The sequence below is a fragment of the Anas platyrhynchos genome, chromosome 14 (assembly GCF_047663525.1).
Source record: "Anas platyrhynchos isolate ZD024472 breed Pekin duck chromosome 14, IASCAAS_PekinDuck_T2T, whole genome shotgun sequence".
Taxonomy (NCBI): Eukaryota; Metazoa; Chordata; class Aves; order Anseriformes; family Anatidae; genus Anas; species Anas platyrhynchos.
The window spans coordinates 1,585,866-1,603,865 of NC_092600.1; the positions used below are offsets into that span (position 1 = coordinate 1,585,866).

The window sequence follows — 18,000 nt, forward strand, 5'->3', positions numbered from 1 at the left end:
GCACGTGGCGAGGACCAGGGCTCCTCCAGCGCTGCTGGGGGCTCTGGTGGCACGCTGCTTAGTCGTGGAGAGGCCTCCGAGGAGGGAGGAATGCAGAACTTCCTTGATGGGACGTGTTGCAACAGAGCCTTATCGCAGACGTGACTTCTTCTTTCTGCCCCGCCGCAGCAGCTCAGGAGCTTTGAAAGCTTCTCCCTGCTTTGCAAAGGTGAAGTCGTAACCACAGCTTGCAGTGGTTTTCGGGTGTTCTTTTTCTGAACCAAAACACTCCATCCTCACACCTTGCCTCTGCCTCAGGTTGTTTTAACTCAAAATTAGCACTAAAAATTCAGCCACATGCTGTGAACAAACCCCCAAATAAGACTGAGTCAATCCAGAGACAGCTTCCAACTCGCACCGAGGCAGCCTCAGTTCTGTGGGCGCCTCAGAGGTAAGGCAAACACACACGCACACTTCCGTGGTTTCAAAAGCTACAGCAGAAAGGTGTTTAATGTCACTAAATTGAGAAAGGATTTTTAAAACAGAGCGACAGACGTTTTTCCTGGAGCTCTGCAGCTCACCCTGCAGTTTCAGACGACCGCACCGGTCACTGCTCACACCACCAGCCACGGAGCAAACAGAACTTTTTTTTTTTAACACTACTCCAGACATAGAAGTCATGAGGTGCTTGGTCATTAACATTGCGTAACACCTTAATTAGTTCAGTACGGAAGCAGACGGGTGCAGAATAATCCTATTCTCTTCCCAGAGCAGCTGGCTCGGACCCTTCTGCGCTCAGTGACCAATGCTGGGACCTCGGGGCTGATGCTGCAGGGAACAAAGGCAGCGCCTCCACACCCTGCACGGTCCTAGAGTGTTTGGGGGAAGCCAATTACAGACGACAAGAGGAAGCATGAGGCGTAATTCAAGGCTGGAAACAAAAACCAAAATCCACATTCCTGGAGTCAGTGACTCAGAGAGGCAAAGCACGCAAACAAGTATTTGGGACAGGAACCCAAACACCTGACTGGGACAGCAGCACGGCAAGCACAGAACTTAGTCACCTCTGTCACCTCTGAGCTCTGCAGCTTTGTTGTTAGTTTTAGATGAAAAATGAGGCGGTTTAGCAGACTGTGCAAAGCAACCAAACAGTTTCTCTTAGCTCTGCCTCTTCGTCTCAGGTTAACTTTAGCCACATAATTTAAAAAATGATAACAATCTCATGGCAAATGTGTTGCTCGCAGTTAGCATGCTGTTTGGAGCTACACGTCGTTCTCTCTATATAAAACAATTATAATACAAAAGAAAAGTGAGTTTTAGATCCGTGATTCATGCTGTTGAGATACACGTTAAGAGGTCATGCAGACATCTTATCATGAAACACCCACTGAACAAAGCCCAATCTCTTTATAAATATTTTCATAAGTAGTCCAAAATCAAAGTTCAGATTTTAAATAAAAAGAATCAGACGTACAAGCCTAACTCTGTTTCCAGTTGGCTACTCACACTGCACAGGATCTGCATCCTGGTTTTCCACTTCATTTTTTTGCTATCAAATAACAAAAAGGTTTTCACTCAGATTAAGCGACAGTACTACAGTCAGTTTAAGCATTCACAGTTTTGAGACATGGTTAGTTAGTACCACCTGGTCAAAAAGTCCCTCAGGAAGAGGAAAAATAAAAATAAAAAAGCTAACCTAGGCTTCACACTGAGGTAGACAGGTCAGAGTGACTGAGCAATGAGGGTGTTTTCTTTTTTAACCTCTTAATCTAATAAAATGCTTTAGGCAACAATTAAGACACGTTAGTATTTCTGGTAGTGAGAAATTTCGTTCTGAAAAAAGCACAATTTGAAAATACACAATTTTAAAATAGAAATATTCCTCCTCTGTTACCAAAACATTCAGAAACGTCATAGAAAACTATGCATCTTTCCTCGAACGCGAGCCTGCTAGGTAACAAGCCGTGTTCAAGCAGCCGGCTCCCAGGCTGCTGTTCACAGTGTAAAATCTGCACTTCTTTACCTTAGTTTGGCTCTTCGGCTGAGGAGCACAGACCAAGGAAGCTGCACCTTAAGCATTTTAACCTGTCTACACAGAGTCCGTGGCCTTCACCAATGCATCAGCAGGGCACAAGGACTGTCTGTAACATTCCCTGCGCAGTCTCCTTCCCTCAGGCTTCTGAGAACTGGGTTTCAGCTGGCGGCCTTTGAGCCAGACCCTGTTACTGGCTCACTGGAACTTACTTCTAAGAAGAAAGACACGGAGAGAAGAAATCTAATTTACTTCTTCAAGAGAAGACCAAGGCCCCCAGTCACAGTATTGAACAATTCCAATCCCCAGAAGGCAGTGGCTAGTGGCCAAAGAACAGCTCGGAGACCGGCCGGCGTTTCACAACGACCTCCTCTTGCTCCTCCTCCTCCGCCACCTCCGAGAGGGAACAATACGAAGGGAAGCTCCCTCTGGTCTTTGGCTTCCTCCTCGGGCCTGTCGTGGCAGCCAGGAGCTTGTTCAGGGACGAAGGCTTCCTCAAGCCTTTGGTGAGGTCATAGAAAGCCATGTCATCGGATATGACCCCCAGGAACGTACTGGTGGAGCTCAGGATGGAAGCAGCGATCTTGGTGCTCTTCTTTATGGGCAGGGAGGATCCCCCAGTGATTTCGAGGCTGGGGTCCCCCAGCAAGCGCCTGATGGCAATGGAGGCCCCTTCCCTCAAGCACTGGTGCGGCTTCTTCCCGCTGTAGTCCCTCAGGTCGGTCTTGGCGTGGTAGCTGCGGACCAGCATGCTGATGACGGTCTCCTGGCCGTGCATGGCGGCAAGGTGGAGCGCCGTGTAGCCGCCGTGCGACCTGGCGTCCACGTCGACGTGCGTGCCCTCCTTCTGCGCCACCTCGATGATGTTCCTCACCATGTCGCAGTTGCCGTTCTTGGCGGCCCAGTGCAGGGCGGTGAAGCCCGAGATGAAGTCCCGCCGGGCCGCCAGGCTGGCGTCGCCCAGCAGCAGCCCGTGGAGCTGCTGGGACCACTGCCCCTCGGCCGCCATCACCAGCCAGCGGTGCTCGGCCTCCTCCAGCGGCACCGCTGCCGGCTCCTCGCTGGCCCGCAGCGTCTTGGGGACCCGCCGCAGGTTGGGCGAGCGGCACCCGGCCTCGTCCTCCTCCGGCAAGGGCGACAAGGCGGCTCCGGGCTCCTTGGGCTGCTCTGGGGCAGCGGCTGGTGACGGCACGCAGCGCACGGGCAGCATGCAGGGCTTGGGCACCGGCTCCCGACGGCTCCCGGACCCGCCGGCGGGCAGGGGCACCCCGCCACCGCCGCTCCTCTGGAAGAGGCCACGGAGCTCGGACACGGCACGGGGCGACGGCTGCTCCTCGGGGGGCGAATTCAGCGCCTCAAGGGGTGACGGCTGCTCCTCGGGGGGCGATGGCAGCACCTCGGGGGGCGACTTCAGTGCCTCGAGGGGTGACGGCTGCTCCTCGGGGGGTGACGGCAGAACATCGGGGAATGACTTCAGCGCCTCAGGGGGCAACCGCAGTGCCTCTGGGGGCGATGGCTGCTCCTCGAGGGGCGACTGCAGAGCCTCGGGGGGCGACGGCTGCTCCTCGAGGGGTGATGGCAGCTCCTCGGAGGGCGACCTCAGCTCCTCGGGGGGCGACGGCGAGAGCCGCCCCTGAGGCGGGGGCCCGCCGCCGTCCATCGGGACGCCCGCGGGCGGCGGTGGGGGCCGCAGGTGCCTCTTGAGGACGACGAACTTGGCGCCGTCGCGCTCCTTCACCGTGGCCACGGCGTTAACCGAGCGCTTGAAGAGCTCCCGGCGCTCCGCCCGCTCCGCCGCGTCCCCGGCGGCCTCCAGCAGCGGGCGGAAGGCTCCCAGCAGCTCGGCGTTGCGCACCCACCCGCCGCGCTCCCTCAGGAAGCCCAGCACGGCGGCGGGGCTGAGGGCGAGCTCCGCCATCCCGCAGTCGCCACAGGTGGACGAGCCTCCTCCGCCACCGGCCCCCCAGGCGGAGCGAGGCCGCCCTGTGCTGGGAGGAGGCTGCCCGGTGTCCCTCGGCTTCAGGCACCTGCGGCCGCTCCCGCTGAGGTGACCGAGCCGCCCCGCCCGCCTTCCTCCTCCTTCTCCTCCTCCTCCTCCTCCTCCTCCTCCTCAGCCCGGCCCCGCTGTCTCCTCCCCGCGGGGCGGTGCTGGGCTGCGGGCACCGCCCGGCTCCGAGGCCCCGGCGCCAGGTGAGGGGCCCGGCCCCAAGGCTTCGGGGGGGGGATTTTGGGTTTCTGGGACCCCGGCGCTCCGGGGTAGGCAGAGGCAGCCCTCGAGCCTTCCCCGGGTCGGTGGGGACCCCCCTCAGCCCGCTCCGCAGGCAGCGCACACGCTGTGTTGGTTTGTTCCTCTTCCAGCTTTCTAAAATGATCATTTTTGGTTCAGTCTCAGCGAGCTTTGGCTAGCAGGCACCCCGCAGGGGCAGCTCTGTGGTGCCCCAAAACCCTCCCTTGTGCTGCTGGCTCGCCTGCGAGTCCTTTGGGTCAACGTCTCTGACTGAAAATAAGTCAACACTTTGAAATATGTTTATTTTTTATGATGCTATTTACCGTATCTATTCTCTACGTTTATCTTTTTTCATATCCGCATCACACACGTGTCCACGTGCCGAAACCTTCACAGCATGCCCGCACCTCTGTGTGCATCCGAGGGGAGACACCCCCTCTTTTCATAGAGAGCTGTCTAACTGTGCTGCCGTATCAATTACTTCTGCTAAAGCACTTCTTTTAACATAATTATTGTTCTCAATTCTACCGTTAAAAAACCTCAGACAAATGTCTTTTCCCCAGGGGAAGGAGTAGGACTGAAGACCTGCTGGGGAGATGACGTTCAACCTGCAAACTTGTTTTCTCCTCGGCTGAGTGTTGCAATTGAGCTCCCGAAATTGATTCCTGAATGACTGAACGGTTTGTCTAGGAAAACAGCAAGAGCGACTGAGCGCAGAATGAGCGGAGTCGGTGTGGCATGAAGACAGATAAAAGTAACTGCACAAGGATGGAGGAGAAAAACAGAAAGGAGGAAAACAGAAAGTAGGTTTTTGTTTTCACCGTCCTGGGGCTTGAATAAAATGGAGCATCAGCCGGTGCTAAAGTCTCCATTTTGAAGGCAATTCAAGGTGCGGCGATCTCCACGCAGCGAACCTCTCTCCTTTCCCATTGGGGCTGACCTCCTTTCTGCCTCTTCGCACCCATCACTGGTGCTGGAGGAGCCTCTTCCTGCAGATTGCTCAGTCTTTGCTTGGCAGCCTTCCTCCTGCTCGCTCCATCTTTGTGCAGGTCTCTGACAAGCTATTTTATCTCTCGCTAACAAGCTGGCACCGAGCCAGTTCCTCAAAATCATTTCGCTGCTCTAATGTTCTTTCACATAATAGCGTGTAATCTTCATGCTGATTGTAGCAATTCAGTATTTCCATGTGAATTGCACACCTTTTATTACTGCCTTTAGATGTGGCATATACAGTAACCTCGCCCTCTGCCGAGGGAGCTGCTAGTGCGTAGTGTTTTGGAGTATTAGCAATGCTTCCTAGCTTACGGCATCCCACAGTTCTGCCTTGCCTACTGTAGAGAGCTAATCGTGAGCAAGCATCCAAAAATTAATTGCTACGCTTTGGTTTCAATGTTGATTTCTTTTCCTTACTAGAATCTGTTGCAGGCATAAGAAAACCTCAGCAGTCCACGATTTCTGCATTGCAAACTTTCAGCCGTACCCTAGGATTATAGCTCATGTCTGCAAATGAGCAAGAGGACGGAAAATAATTCAGAAGAATAGGCTTTTGTGTAAAGCATTTTCTTATGTTACAAATATTTCAGGAGGAGTTGCTCCTGTTGCTTGAGTTGGCTCCAGCACGGCAGGCTCTGTCCTAGGGCTGGCTGCTACGCAGGGGACTGCACGGCCCCGGCAGGATTTCTGTGGGTGCTTGTGGGGAGGTGCTGGGTACTGTGCTTGTGTGGACAGCCCTGAGGAAGGCTCCCTGCACCCCTGTATCCCTTGGGACCCACGAGGGTGCTGCCAGCTCCCCCCATTTTATCCCCACCCTGAGAGGTTTCCTGTAGAGGGCTCTCCATGCCCCAGGAAGCCTCTTGCTGTGGCTGAGGTCCCACCACCTCTCTGGGGCCCAGAGGAGGTCTGTTACTGGGGCTGTTCCCCCTGCAGGTCCTGGCATTCCACGTGGCCCCAAAATGAGAAGGCACGGCCCCAGAAGGCTATGAAGAGGAAGAGGGATGTCTGCGAGTGCGGCTCGTGCCGTGCCGAGTGCGAACTGGTTCCTCTCGTTTAAGCGCCTTGTTGCGAGGAGCTCCTTCTCCAGGTAATTTTCCAGTGACTCATCCAAGCACCTGCCCCGTGCACGCTCTCCTCGTTCTTTGTGGGCAGGCTGTGCCGTGTGGCTGTGCTCCTTTTCACAGTCTCAGTCAGTGGGCGTGAGGTCTCTTTCCCAATTTCCCTCTCTCCGTCCTTTTTGCCAGTGCTGTCCCTTATCTGCCACTGTCTTTTGGCTGCCCACCTTTCAGGCTGAGTGCCAAGTCCGGGGGATCAGATCCCAGTGAGCTTCTCTTGTTTTACTCAGGGCTGGTCATCCTCTGAGCAGACTGTGCAGCAGAAATTAAGCATTTTGAATGAATTGTATTAATTTACATAATAAATGAGTTTAGAGCATCATGGGCATTATGCTTATCAGTCATCTGGAATTTCCAGCCTTAAAAAAAACATGAGAAGTTTTACCTTCTTTTCTGTGTCACCAAAAACTTATAAAGCAAATATTTTGTGTGGGGCTATTTACGGAATGCTGTGGGCTGCTTCTTAGGAGATTTCAAGCCAACTGTTACATGTCTTGATATTTCTAATTTACTGGCTGGGACAAAAACAACGTACAGAAACCCACGATTAAATCAATTTACTGCTACTTTTTTTAAACACAAATATTGCAGCTTGCTCATTCTGTGTCATAAGCCTTAGAGAGCTGGCCTCTATTTTGCACTGAGAAGTGTTGCCTTTCCCAGGAATAAATTTCACAAACTTTCAAGCTATTGGCATGACAATGTAGTAAATTGCGCAGAGAGGCTGGGGTGTTTTGGCACCCTGTCAGGGGAGGAAGGTAAAGGTTACATGGCTGCAATTAGTCACAGCATGCAAACCTGGGAAATAAAGTGGGAGATCAAGCAAAGCATCCAGTGTTCAGTCCCTGGAGGTGCTCAAGGCCAGGCTGGATGGGGCTTTGAGCAACCTGGTCTGGTAGGAGGTGGAATTAGATGGGCTTTGAGGTCCCTTCCAACCCAAACCATTCTGTGTTTCTGTGATTCAGAGCAAAGTTTTTTTCTATTGACACTTCAAAACTGAATGAGGTGGTATCCCAGGCCCTGCTCCTTCCCATGTGGCTAGAAGGAAAAGGAGGCGCCACACTGGAAACAAAAGAGGAAGAAAAAGGGAATATATGGGGATGGTCTCGGCTGGATGGCGTGCTGCTGCTGTGCAGGCAGGTGGGGCTTAGGTGGTATTGACTGTGGGTGGGATTTGTCCCCCAAGGCAAGCTTATTTTCCTCTGAAATGAAAGCAGAGCTCCCAGGACAAACAGAATGACAAAGCTCACGATTTTTCAGTTTCTTTGTTGATATTTTCATGTGAAACAAAGAGCATGCATTGTGAAGGGAAATAGCTCTTCCTTTGTTCCTTGGCAAAATGCAGCAACCTTCAATATATAAACAATTGAGCAAAAAGTCTGCGAAGGGGTGGAAAGGGGGAGCGGGAAGAGATGATTATTTGCAGATAAAAGGTATTTTCAGACGAATGAGCAAAGTTCAGCTGTGACTCTAAGACCTCAGTAACCACTTCAAAGGCTCTTTCTCAACAGCAGCCGTTCAAATGCAGCCTTCTGTGCATCTCAGGGTTTGTGTTTATGAAATACTGCTTGTTCCACACAGATGGTGAAAGGACCCATCCCAAACATCCCCTGTTTTTCAGGTGGTGCCTGTGAACTTGATGGGATCCTGACAGGGTAACGCAAACCTGGCATGAGGTGCAGCGTGGTAATACTGCCCTTCGGCATTAGGAAGCAGGGAAAGTTGGGGCCATTTCCAGCCATTTCTGGCGAAATAGACCTACAGCTCCTGTTGACTTTACTTCAGCTGAGAAAGATAGTACTTCTGTAGGAAATCCTTGTAAGTCCCATACATTGTCAGTACAGCCAATGAACGTTTAATGAAGTTCTTGGTGGTTGTGCTGCTAGAAGAGTAACTGTGAAACCGTTTGATTTCTAAAATTACCCAGGAGGATGTAATTCAAAATAGTTACCAAAAAGCTACTTCCTCTGGCCTGTGTTGAGAAATGTGAAAGGGTTTGTTTATCTGCACCACCTGGATCTGAAGATCAAGGATTTTCCTCAGCCCTGAAGGACGCAGCCATCTTCAGAAGGCCTTGGACTTGCTACAGTATTCGTGTGGCAGGGGGATGATCGGTCACTCAGGGAGGCTGCATGTGAAGTAAAAAGGTCTGTGACAGCACCTATTTAACTCCACTTTCGTTGTTTGCACCCAGGTCACCACGTGAAGAACAGCAGCAGCTACTGATCTCCCCACAGCCAGAACTGTGCTGCCAGTGGTCACGCAGCGAGGGGCATCTTCCTTCCCTCTCCCCGGGACAGAGGTGCCAGGGATGCTTTCGTGCCTCTCCAGTCCATTGCATGCTCTGCCTGGGTTCCTCGCTCTGCCTGTAGACAATTCCCAGTCCAACCTAAATTCACCCTGCATTTAGCAGGTACAAATATTCCCCTGAGTTTAGAACCCTTGCAGGAGCACCCAGCTCCACTGCGATATACCTTGAATTCCTGAGTCATTAGGAACAATTTGCATAACAACGGATGTCCTAGCAGTTAAAGGAGCCACTAAAAACTAAAAATTCTCTTGAGACCGTTTTTATGCACCTGGAGCTTTTGAAATTGTTGGAATAACAAGGTGTTTAAAAATAACTCCAAGCTTTTACACCGTGCTTGCCTCTGGCAGAGATCTGCCCTGTGCTGGTGGCTTGCTAGCAGACAAAGGCAGGGAGGACTGCAGGTACCAGCACCACAGCTCAACCTGAGAGCCAAGCAGCAGCAGGGCTGTCCCCTGATCTGTTGCAAGGTCTTGGAATTTCCTTTATGCCTTGAATTCTTGCATCTGGTGTTCAGCAGTGCCCTCTTTAGAGAAGTACAGCATTTTTGCAACTTGTCTTTAACTAGAACAAGGGTATGGATTAGTAGAATTGATTCGGATGTATGCATTCTACTCAGGAAGGACAAAAAAAAAAAAAAAAACCACGGCATTTCTTAACTGCGCTAGATTTATCGTATCTCAGAAAGCAGATCACTTGGATAACACATCCTCAGCAATGCTTTGAAATTGCTTCAAGGGAGAAAACAGCCTCTTCCTAATCTCCTATTCCTCTAAGTGCTTGCGTTTGGTGACCCTTGCCCTCTCCCTTCAGCTATGTGCATCTAATTTTCATATCCTGTTTTACTCTTCCAGCATAAGCACACTCCCCTTCGGGGCTGAACAGCGCTTCCCAGAGCTCCTGCAGCATGATTTAGGTGGATGCTGAGGAGCCTTGGGAAGACGTAGGGAAATAACATGATCTTGCACACCTGCTGTAACGCCACAACTCAGTGCCTGCTAGGGCAGTGTGGTCTCATTTGTTTATATTGTGGTGGGAGCAAGAGACCTTTGGAAAGATTGTAAATAGCTGGTAAGGGAGAAGATGGGAGTTAATATGGAGTGTGGGTCATAGAGTATTATAATGAAGCATAAGTTCTCTTTTAATTTGTTTGAGGTTTGTTTGTCTTTGAATGCTTTGTCCTGCTTTAGGGCACTGCAGGGACTGTGTTTTTGTGGGTGATGAATGTAAAGGAGCTGGGATACTGGCTATCGTTCTTTTGCCTTCTCTTGCCAAAAATGTTGAAATCTGGCAAACCTTTTGAAAGTAATTGGTAAAAGAGCCTTAAGCAAGGTTGCTCACTGTTCCCGAATAATCGGGGTGCTGCCTGAAGCTCTGACTATATCATAATCAAGTAACGGCTGCATTTGTGGCCTTTGTGCAGGACGCTGGAACTCCTGCTGCAGGTGAGCTGCGAGCACCTGAATAGACGAGGAGGAATCCTGCAGACAGAGCTGTGCAGGTGAGGTCTCCCTCGTTGGGTCCCTGGGGGGCGGTTACATCCCTTCACCACTGCTTCCCTCAGTGCTGCAGAGCCTCAAATGCCCCCCAGGGCTACGCTCTGGCAAGGGCACGGGGGCTGAGCTGGTGGGAAGGGTGAGGAAAGCCTAGGGCCAAACCAGGAGAGCAGACGGGTGAAGGTCTGGTGTCGTGCCCAGCTGCGTGACAGCGAACTTGTGGCACCGATCGGCTGCTCCCTGGTAGGAGCACTGCACCAGAGGGCACCAGAAAGCAAGAAAAACGCTGCTCTGTGCTAACGGCTTGTGCAGTACCAATGGCCCCGTGGCTTACAAAGGTGAGGGTGCTGGAGCTGGCTTTGTGCTTCCTGCTGGAAGGAGCGACGAGGGAAGCCTGGCAGCCCTCAGGTTTGACTTCACCTCCTGTACCCAGTGAAACGGCCGCGATCTCCCAGCCCAGAGCCGAGCTGCTCCAAGCCCAGAGCTCCCAGCCCAGGACTGAAGCTCGGCCATTGCCCCAATGGGTGACCCCTTCCTGCGGGGCTGTGGTGTGGGGGCACCTGGGGCCTTCTGGAGGGCTTGGGTGTGCCCTGAGCCTGTGAGTGCAATATTGGTGTGTGTTACACATCTGTGTGTGTTACACACCCGTGTGTGCCACATCTGTGTGTGCGTGTCACCCCTGTGTGTGTCACCCCTGTGTGCCACAGCCGTGCCCACCGCCTGTACCCCTCAGGGCTCCTCCAGCCCCTTCCCCTTGGCTGCCCCCCACTGCCAGGAGCCGCCTTCTCGTCCCCTTCCCCTCATGGGGAAGCTCCGCGGCCCGGCCCCGGTCCCCGCTGTGGAGGCTCGGGGCCCTCCCGGGCCTGCCCGAGCCCCGATCCCCAGCCCCGCGGTGCCCGCCGGTGTCCGTGAGGGGGCGGCGGCGGCTCCACGGCGGCTCCCCGCGGTCCCTCCCCGCGTCCCCCCCGGTTCCCCCCGGCCCCGGCCCGCCCCGTCCCGCCCCGGCCGGCTGCGGGGCGTGCCCGGCGGTGGCCATATTGGAGCCATTCCGCCGCCAACACCCGCGGCGGACACAGCCCCGGCCATGGCCGCCACCGAGCTGGAGCGCTTCGCGGTGAGCACTGAGGGGCTGGGGGGGACCGGGGGGGACCGAGGGGGTCCAGCCCAGCCCTGGCTGCCCTCCGCCAGGGTTTGGGCTCCCCCGGTGCTGCGGCTCCTTGCTGCCGGCCGCTGCCCCTGCTCTGCCCGAGCCCTGCTGGGTGCTGAAGTTTCCAGCTCCAGGCTGGGTGTGCGGGGCTGTAGGAGATGTGGGACCCGCAGAGAGGAAAGTTGGCTGTGGGGATGGGGCTGGGGGAGCCGCTGCTGCCAGCCCCTGAGCTGGGGGATGGAGGTGAGCTCAGCAGCAAAAGGTGGGGGCACCACAACTGCCCCCCAGTGCAGCCCTTGCTGTGTCCTGTGTAACGCTACTGGGAGCCTGCTGGGCTCTACTGGTGCCTGCTCGGGTTTTCTGGGGTGCTGCCAGAGCATAAATGTTGCCCAGCCTGGGAGAAAATGGGATTGAGTCTTGGGTTCGTTGGTGTGGGTACCTCACCGCCTGGTGTGCTTACGTCAATGCTCTGTCACTTTTTTTTTTTTTTAACTAAAAGTTCCCGAAGATGCTTGGCTCCCATCTGAGCACCGAAGTGAAATGGCTGCACTCCAGCGTGAATTCGGTGCCCGGCTCCATTAGGAGAAAATCTGCTTACTTTGTGCAGGGAGCGAGGGTGGCTTTACGGGGATCTGCAGGCTGAGCGCCTCGCTGCTCATCTCTGCCTTTGGACGTGGTTGCAGCTCTGCCCAGAACCTCGGGCCTGGCAGGAGCAGGGAGAGCAGCATCCTGATCCCATTTGATATAGGGCAGAGGGCTGTCCCAGCCGCTCTCTTTCCTTCATCCTCCGTGCACATCTCTGCACTGCTGCTGCTCCCCCAGCAGAGTCGTGGAGGCCTCGGGATGAAGGTGTTCCGAGCTGTTTGTTCTGTGGGGCTTACAGCTTTCCTGGTGTCACTTCATGGCGCTGTGCCTCTGAGCGTAAAGTCTGAATGGGAATGGTTTGCTACTGCCAAGAACCGATGATAAATTCATTTATTTTTACCAGCTGTTTGTATCTGCAGTGGGAAATAATGTTGAAAAAGCCTCCGCAGGAGGTTTCTGGTGTACAATAATTCAGGCTATTCAGATTGGTGAAGCTATTTTAAGTGTCCAGCTGACACTGACATCCTGGAATGTAGTGACCCTTAGGTTTGGATAATGTGTTTTGAAAGCTCCCCAGATGCGTGCTGCCCTTGTACAGTCCTCCAGAATGCCTCTGTCTCCAGCACAATCAAGTTCCCTTGAAGTGCTGCTGTTGGAAACGACCAACAAAAGCAAATGAAAGGAAGCTCGCCTATAGAAAGCTGCCTCAGAGGCAGCAGAATCGCGCCAGCGGTGCTCAAGCCAGCCTTTGTTTCTGTGAATGTCCTGCTTGTGAGGGAGGTCGGCTCCGGCCCCTGGAGGCTGAAGTTTTCTGCTGGTCTGCCCCAGGAACGTGACTCACCTTTGCCGTGGTCAGGGCTGGGTCTGCAGGAATCAGTTCTGCATACCTGGGTGTCTTCCTTGCAGCCTCCTCATCACACTCCGACTCACCAACAGCCCCCTTTAAACAGCAAGTGATGACTTTGTGTAATCTGGGCTGTGGGTGAGAGTTTGGGTTAGTTATGAAACACTTCATGTATCATCAAGCTCAGACCTTCTCCGTTGCCTCTTCTGAACAGAACCAGGCTAGCAGAGGCAGAGACAAGCAGCTGGCCTCAGCCTCCACGTTGGGCTGAGGATCAAGGTGATGCTGTACGTTTTGAAGATGTCACAGCTGACTGCTGTGTGGGCTGTGGCTTCGTGTGTGGACGAGGGCTCTGTGACCATCAATGCCCGGTGAGGAGGGCCCGGGATGCGCACACAGCCGTGTGCGAGCTGTGGTCACGGTGCGGGTGCCTTCCTGCCACCCCGAGGTTCCTTCACGTTAGCTCTCGGTCGCTGAGCTTTTAGTGGCCACCTTACCAAGAAGTGTTAATTTATAGTAGGTCTTGTCAGAAAAACCACTGCTCTGCACAGAGGAGAGATGAATAACGCCTTCCTCACCGGAAAGACAGTGAGATTTGTTCCTTGCAGCAGGCTGCCGGGTGGCTCGGGGACTGTTTGGCAGCTACGTGTGAGTGTTACCTGCTGGAGAAGCCGATTTACGCCCCTGCCTCGTGTCCTGCCCTGACTTTGTGGAGGGAGGGGAAGCTCTGAGCTGCCCAAGTCGTGAGAAACTTCATGCAATTCTGCTGCTGTTTGCTGTGAGCTCCTGGTTTCTCTTTCTGACTGCAAGGCTTAAACCCCTCCAATGCGTGAGGGGTCAGCGTTAGGTGAAGGACTGTGAGGAGCGGGCTGAGGACAGCTCTGTGTGCTGTGCCAGGGTGGTTGCCAGAAGCCTTGTGGCTGCTGGCCCTAACCCTAGGTGTACAACTTCCTTTAATCAAGCTCTAGAGGGAAATGCTTCCGTGACTCAGTTCCAGTGGAAACTGGGGTTTGCTTGGATTTGGGCATTCCCCCTCCTTGCTTTTTGCCCAGCCGATGGCACCGTTTGGAAGTTCCAGAGTTAAATTTCCTGTGTACGTTTGTTTATTTTCTTCCCCTCGGTCATTTTACCTTTAGCTTTCTGAAGGGTCTTCCCTGGGAAAAATCCAGGTGCTCCCCCATGCAGCGCTGAACAGAAGCGACAGATTTTTCCCCGAGCTGCTGACGTGCGCCAGGAAGCGAGCCCAGCGGGAGCAGCCCTCTCCCTCCGTGCCCTGGCCAGCTCCTCTGCCTGCAGCGTGAGCTTTTTTTGGGAAGGAGGGATGGGGAAACGGGCTTCCATTGGAGCAGGCGAATTGGTGGTTGCCTCTCCAATCCCTGCAGTCCCTCCCCGGGAGGCTCGCCTGTGCTTCTGCAGGAAGCCAGCCCCGACTGCTGCGACCGCAGGCCCAATTAGCTCAACCACAGCCCGCTGCAGCTGAACGCTTATTCTGAGGCTATGCGCTGGGAACAAATGTTGCCCAGAAAGAGATTTTTATAGTTTTTCCTTCCCCGCTGTGGCGAATCCAGAGCATCCCTTCCTCTTGCAGAAGAGATGCAACATGTTGTTCTGCGTGGGAGCTGCTCGGAGCCGCTCGTAATCGCAGTGAGCGCCGAGGCAGTGGGTGGAAGGACGTGAGCTGGCAAATGCTGGGGCCGTGCGTGCCCTCTGCGTCGGCAAAACAAACGAAAGCCCGAAAGAATAACTCTTTCAGGAGGCCGGCACGGCGTCAGGACTCGGCGTCAGTGCTGTGGTGGCAGCTGTCAGCCAGTCCCCAGCGCCGCTGGAAGGCCACAAGCTGCCTAAATATTATCTTCTGTAGGAGAATGCCAGCGCTGTCGCCAGCTGCGGGGAGGGACGCAGCCCCGTCTCCGAGTGCCCCCGCTGTCCCCGCTCGGCTCGAGGCACCAGAGGCAGCGCCCGGTGCCCTCGGTGGCTGCCCTGCTCCTCGTGCTCCTCTCCTTCCCGTGCTGCTTTGGCTCGGAGGCTGGGAGGGGAAGGAGTGGCGTGATGCTGCCGTGGCCTCTCCCGGGTTGTGCAAGAAGCGGAGGAATTTGGGAGGCCACGGGAAGAAGCGCAGGGTGGGGGTGTGCTCAGGAGATTAGCTTGGGTTACCAGCGCCTGTCCTCAGCACCTTGCAGGCTGTGGATGGGAGAAGCTGCCCTGCTGGTTTCGGGTTAGCTGCAGTCCTCGGACGTGACCCTGTCCTGCCCCGAGCTGACGCCCATCTGCCTCTTCTTCACTTCCCCCACGTACCTGGGGCTGCAGCGAGCTCCGAGGTTCGTACCTGAAGCTCGGCGCTCAAATATTCAGGGATTGTAAAAGTGCCGGAGGGGGACTCAAATATTCAGGGAACGTAAAAGTCCCAGAGCAGCTCAAGGGAGAAAAATGATCCCGAAACCCAGGGCTCCTCGGTGGTGCTTTCCTTCCAGAGCCTCCCCCCGCTGCAGGCGGCCTTACTCCAGCTCATGGTGTTTGGGTGCCAAAGTGGAGCCAGGAGGGGAGTTGGCACCCCCCGGAGTGGTGTGACGGGGGGATTTTGGGGGCTCCCCAGGTACCTCGGTATCTCCCTGCTCAGCACCCTCAGCCTGCGGCTGGCCGGGCCGTGGGGTCAGGGGTTTGGAGGCAGCACTCTGTTTAGATGTGCGGATTCCTCTGTGAAGCCAAGAAGCGTCCGTCTCCCACACACGAGGAATTCCTGAGATGTCAGATGGCTCGAGAGAGGTTCCCATGGAGCGCCCTGCCTCAGCCCAGCGCGCAGCTCTGGCTCCCTGTGCCTCGCACAGCCTGGGGAGCAGATCGCAGCGGGGAGCATGAGGTGAGAGCCCCGCGCTGGATCCCTGCAGGGGTTTTGGGGCTGCCGCTGTCCTCCCTGGCTGCTGCCTGAGGTGCTGCCCTGAGCCCGTGCCACCTCCGCGTTACAAGCGTGAGGAAACAGCTCCAGGAATGTCTCCAGGGTCCCTGGGAGGCGAGGAGCGTGCCAGTGGGTTCCTGCCAGGGCCAGGACCCACGGGGCAGGCTGTGCCGTGCAGGAGCGCTCTCCTTCCTTCCCCTGCCTCTGCAGCTCCTGCTGGGGAATGCAGGTTATGCCGTGGTTTCACAGAGACTGAGCAGCCCCTTCAGCCTGCCTTTTCCCACGTGCCTTTTTCAGGTAGAGATTTTCTTTTCTTTTCTTTTCCCATGGCCTCGAGTCTTCAGACTGAAGCTGCTCTGTGCTAACGCACCAGGAAGCTTCCCGGAGGCTGCGTTAATCGGGTACCTGGCAGGTGGCTCGATAACGTGGTGGCTGTGGTTTAACTCGGAGCTGTGTGCCCGTGGGATATAAAACTTCTCCTCCTGCTGTCGTCCAGGCAGTGTCCCGAGGAGACTTGTCCAGGGGCTGGGAGCCCTGCTTGGGAGCTGCCGTGGGGTGGTTGCGTAAGGCAAGTGGGGGGGATAAAGGAGACAGCGGTGACCCCAACTCTTGGGTTCCCATTAGAAGGTCTCTGTTCCCTTGTCTAAAAATATAAAGAATAGTTTTTCATTTTGTTGTGATCGGGCAATAAATTCTGGAAACGTATGTGGGAATTAGGCATGTTTACTCTCAGTGGTAACTAAAACAAATCATCGCGGGGGCTGATCGCCAGCACGGCCTGTTCAGCAGCTGGGCTGTTACACGGTGGGGATCCGGCCCCTTGTTAACACCCCCCCCAAAACGGCCCCAAACCTTTTCCATGGCACTTCGTAGGGGCAGGTGCTCAATTCCTCTCTTGGCTTCGTCCCACATCTGTTTGTATTTCCCCTGGATGAACCAGGAAAGGTGCCCGCTCCTCTTCCTCATGGTGACAAGGAAACGAACCTGAGCTGGGAGCGCCGCTGGTGAGTACGGGGAAGTCTCCAGGTGGCTACGGGGATGGGGTTGGTCTGTCAGACCTGGCTGATTGAGGAGTTGCATGAAATCAGGAGCCTGAGTGCGCTGTGACTAGATAATGTGGAAAAGCAAGGAGCTGGGGCAGCGTGCTGTGCTCCTGGCTGCCTGATTTGGGGTCCTCTGTGAACAGCCCGGAGGAGAAGCTGGGTTTGTGTGCTGGACGCCGCTTGGCTTTGGGTGGCTCGGGGGGGCTGGAATTCTCAGGCTGCTGGAAAGCTGAACTTTCTCATCCTCTGAGGTCATTGGAGAGGAAATATCTCTCATTTTTCGTTCCACAGTCTCTGCCTTAACCAACTTTCCTCATTCTCAGAGGCTGTGTTCATGTTTGCAAAGCACCGTGTGCACAATGCCCGCAAAGCCTCCTTGGCTCCTTCGTGAGCTCTCATCCAGGGCTTCTGCGACAGGGCAAAATGCAGGTTTAATCCTTCCTTAATTAAGAAAGCCCTCCCAATAAATTAATTACTCCACAGGTGTTTTAGGAAAATGGTTAAAAAACAGACTATGGGAAGGAAACACATGGAATTTTGCTTTTAGTAGAAAAAACTGGAGAGGAGTTTCAGCCAGAAGCAGTCAGTTTGTTTGCAGGGAATTCCATCGATGTTGCCTTCACAGGTTGTGGCTGTGTCATCTCGGATGCTGCTGTGTAAGGGAGAACGAGGAGCTGTGTGCTGCCTTCACACCCAGCGCTGGAAGACGGAGCTGGTGTGTTCAGCCCGTGCCAAGTCGTGTGGCTCTGGAGGACTTTGGTTTTGCTTCTGGAAGGCAGGCAGGCTGCTGAGGCTGAGGTGAGGCTGAAGGCAGTGCCTGCAGCTGGGCTGGCTGCTCGCAGGTGCTGGAGGGAGCCCCATTACCTGGCTGCTGCCATCAGGATGAGGTGTGCCTAGAAACTGAGGCACCAGGAGCTTGGATACAGGGAAGGAGTCAAGGAGCTTGCCCAAGGAGTGCTTTCCTCAGGAGGAATTTTGCTTTCTGCTTTGACTTCCTGACTGCCTTCCCGTGGGTAGGTGAGCACAGCGTGTTCAGCACGCTGCTCTTCTCCATGCACAGCGGTGCCTGTGCTGCCCTGAGGCCAGCTCAGGACACACGAGGTGCTTTGAAGCACTGGCACTGCTCTGGGGCTCGTTTTGTTTCCTCCAGGATGCCGAGCACCGCTGCCCACACTGCCCTCTGGGCTCCTGCATCTCACTTGAGAAGGGGACCAAAAGCTTGCAAGGAAAACATCACCTTGGGTAGGGTAACCTTGAGTTAGCCCTGAGGGGAAAACCTCAGCTTTTGAGTCTCCTGCCTCTGTGCTGCTTTATGGGGCACGTCTTGGTGGTGGCTCC

General features: G+C 54.7%; 2 protein-coding genes across 7 annotated transcripts in view; one reads left to right on the forward strand and one right to left on the reverse strand.

The window, feature by feature from the left end:
• Positions 1–458: 458 nt before the first annotated feature.
• Positions 459–4,091, reverse strand: SOWAHA (sosondowah ankyrin repeat domain family member A). Its single transcript, XM_005024357.5, has one exon. The coding sequence runs from the start codon at positions 3,927–3,929 to the stop codon at positions 2,331–2,333; it is 1,599 nt and encodes a 532-aa protein (XP_005024414.3). The 5' UTR covers positions 3,930–4,091; the 3' UTR covers positions 459–2,330.
• A 7,014-nt stretch (positions 4,092–11,105) lies between these two features.
• The window catches only part of SEPTIN8 (septin 8), a 37,550-nt gene continuing 30,655 nt past the window's right edge, over positions 11,106–18,000 (forward strand). For 5 of the 6 annotated variants that reach the window (XM_027468063.3, XM_038186385.2, XM_038186386.2 and 2 more), the window contains exon 1: positions 11,106–11,264. In XM_027468063.3, the coding sequence (XP_027323864.2) occupies positions 11,235–11,264 (30 nt within the window). In that variant the 5' untranslated portion in view covers positions 11,106–11,234. Of the gene's footprint in view, positions 11,265–14,867; positions 15,584–18,000 lie in introns of those variants that run through there. The other variant, XM_072023155.1, reaches the window with a different exon arrangement.

Bases quoted from the DNA above. Each gene is read 5' to 3' on its own strand.
- SOWAHA (XM_005024357.5), bottom strand. From the start codon at position 3,929: ATGGCGGAGCTCGCCCTCAGCCCCGCCGCCGTGCTGGGCTTCCTGAGG.